Raw genomic sequence first — 3,087 nt, 5'->3', positions numbered from 1 at the left:
CCGTCACGAAATGGCCGCCATAAGATCAGCATTGGGTTTATAATTTTATTAAAAAGCTTTTTTTTTTTTAACTTAATACGCATTAATGAAATTTTTTAATGTGTCAAATGAATACCTAATTTTTTTTTATAATTATTTTGTAAGTTATATTAATTAAATCGAGGCAACTGTCACTTTTTTCGACTAATAAATAAAATTCCTGTGTTATAATGGTGTGTGTAAGGAGTCGTATATGGCTTCCATTGAAATAGCATTGGATTGGGATATTACCATACGTTCTTATGGGACTTAACCACGGTACCCTTTAATGCAATGCGGCAGAATGGGCTTTTTTATTAATTTGAATAGATATTTTGCATTGGGAAATTAATATTTCTAATATTTCTGGGGGGTCAAAAATAAACATTACTTTCTGTCATGACGTCACAAAATTTAGTCTCCTTTGTCTGTATTTTAAAGAATTTTTTTTTTTTACGAAATGGCGGCTCATTTTTGACGTGTTTTTCTTATGGAGTATTGTGTCCATTGTAATATATATATATATATACATAGCACTGATAGTAATATTTTCTAACATTTCTTATTTAATTTTTTTTTTTTTATTAATTTTTAATTTTGGCAGATTTATTTTTATTTTTATTTTTTTTTTAATTTTAGTAATTTAAAAAATTTTTTTTGAAGGTCGCGTATAATATTATTTTTATTTTAATAAATAATGAAAATCGGCGTATAATTAACAAACAAAAAATAATAAGTATATATACATATACAGATCCTTTAATTTTTTTTTTTTTTTTTTTAATACGAAATTTTATAATATATAATATTATTATTATTTTTTTTTACGTTCGTAAATAAATTTTAAAGAAATCTACGACTACCTTATTATTAATAACAACAACCATTTAAAAAAAAAAAGGAATTTTTTCTCGTTTAAAATGTGTTTTTCATGTTACGCTTAAGAAACATTAAATAATACAAAAAAGAAGAGAAAAAAAAAAAAAACTAACGACAATTACAAGTTAGAAGAAGAGGGTAGGCTGAGTGAGTGAGTGAGTGAGTGAGTATTTTGTTCCATCAACGCAATTAACGTAAATCGTGACTCTGCCTTGTATTTACCTTTCGATGTGAAATAATGTTTTTAGTTTTACTAGGCTTTTATTTTTAAAAAAAAAATTAAATTGTTCGTAGAAGCCGGTTTCTCCTGATGAGTTGGATTCATTTAAAAAAAAAAAACTTTGTCCAAACAATGTAATAATAATAATAATAATTTTATTTAGTTCCGAATTAAATTAATTTTTTTTCCCCGAATATTTATTTATTTATTTAATTGGTACGAATTGGGAAAATGAAAAGTGTACATTTTTTTGGGGGGATGGGGAGGGGAGTAAAAAAATGAAAAATTTAATATTTTTTTTTTTTTGTTTCAATAGCGTTTCTTTCAAGAATATTACCTGAGTTTGGGTTTGTTTTTTTTTTTTTTTTCTTCATTTTTTGGAAACCATTTTTGCAAAAACGGTTAAAAAAATATTTTTTTCAATTTTCGACGTCAGATTGCGCTAATGTTCTGAACCAAAAAATTGTTTGAATCTTTCATGTCAATCAAATTAAATTAGTTTTTCTTTCTTTTTTTTTTAGCAAAATAATAATTGTTTACACTCTCCAGTATTATTTTATTCGGTATAAATGTGCATAATAGTTTAAATAAATGTACAAAGAAATAGTTTTTTTTGTACATTTTACTTGTTTGAAAATGAAATCTCCCCTAATGATTTAAGGATGCACACAGTGTTTGAAATTATTAAATGAGGAAAAAAAATTATTTTTTTTTTCTTTTTTTTTCTTTTTTTTTTTTTAGCTTTAATCTTCAAAATGCCCCGCGGCAAGAACGATAACAAACCTCGTGGTCGTATGACTGCCTACGCATTTTTTGTTCAGACTTGTAGAGAAGAACATAAGAAAAAACATCCCGATGAAAATGTTGTTTTTGCTGAATTTTCAAAAAAGTGTGCCGAAAGGTGGAAGGTAAACAATATATAATTCATTAATTAATTTTTTTTTAAATTGTTATGTTTTCATAATTAGTTAATTATATTTAAAATTTTATTGTTCGATTGTTAAAATAGTTACATAAGTTGAATAATTTTTTTTTTTCGATTGCCAATTAATTAAAATCCTTATTATTATTATTATTTGTTGTTGTTAGACGATGTTGGACAAAGAAAAGCGTAGATTTCACGAAATGGCAGAAAAGGATAAATTAAGATATGATTCAGAAATGCAAAATTATGTCCCATCAAAAGCAGAGAAAAGAGGGAAAAAAAGGAAACACATCAAGGATCCGAATGCTCCTAAAAGATCATTGTAAGTTGTTTACTCTATGGAATATTACCTTCGACAAGAGATTAGTCATATTTGTCATTTGTTTGCTTTGTATTAATCGAATAATATGTGTTCAGGTCTGCATTTTTTTGGTTTTGCAATGATGAAAGGCCAAAAGTAAAAGCTATTAATCCAGAATATGGTGTAGGAGATGTTGCTAAAGAATTGGGCCGACGTTGGGCTGAAGCTGATCCAGACACAAAATCAAAATATGAAGCCATGGCTGAAAAAGATAAAGCCAGATATGACAGAGTAAGACATATATTTTTTTTTTCGATAATTTTTAAAATAAAGTTTTTGGAAAAATTAAAATTAAAATTTATTTTTAAGGAAATGACAGCCTATAAGAAAAAACCAAAATCCTTTGCAGATGATGATGATGAAGAGGAATTGGAGGAAGATGATGAAGAAGATGAAGACATGTAATTTTTTTCATTTCTCACTTTATTTGTTTGTTTTTTTTTTTTTTTTTTTTTAAAAAATTTCAATATTAATTAAAAAAAAAAAGAAGGGAAAATTGAAGTTTTTTAAAAAAAAAAAAAACAATGATACTTGCAGCTGTTTGTGTTTAAGTCGAGATTTCTTTTTTTTTTTTCTTAAGCATACCTCAACAGGGACGTCATCAGTACAGTTTTTCCATGTAAAAAAAAAAAAAAAAAGTGAGAGTAAACGTGTTAACTTATCACCACCACCACCACCACAACC

General features: G+C 26.0%; 1 protein-coding gene across 1 annotated transcript; it reads left to right on the top strand.

The window, feature by feature from the left end:
• Positions 1 to 1,872: 1,872 nt before the first annotated feature.
• On the top strand, positions 1,873 to 2,808 carry Phum_PHUM006290 (High mobility group protein B2, putative; the record flags this gene model as incomplete). Its single annotated transcript, XM_002422641.1, has 4 exons — positions 1,873 to 2,025; positions 2,207 to 2,364; positions 2,460 to 2,634; positions 2,731 to 2,808. 4 exons carry the CDS (start codon positions 1,873 to 1,875, stop codon positions 2,806 to 2,808), a joined length of 564 nt encoding a protein of 187 aa, XP_002422686.1.
• Positions 2,809 to 3,087: the final 279 nt, after the last annotated feature.

Source organism: Pediculus humanus, genomic scaffold, assembly GCF_000006295.1.
Source record: "Pediculus humanus corporis 1103172107368 genomic scaffold, whole genome shotgun sequence".
NCBI classification, from domain to species: domain Eukaryota; kingdom Metazoa; phylum Arthropoda; class Insecta; order Psocodea; family Pediculidae; genus Pediculus; species Pediculus humanus.
This window is presented reverse-complemented; position numbering and strand designations above follow the sequence as displayed.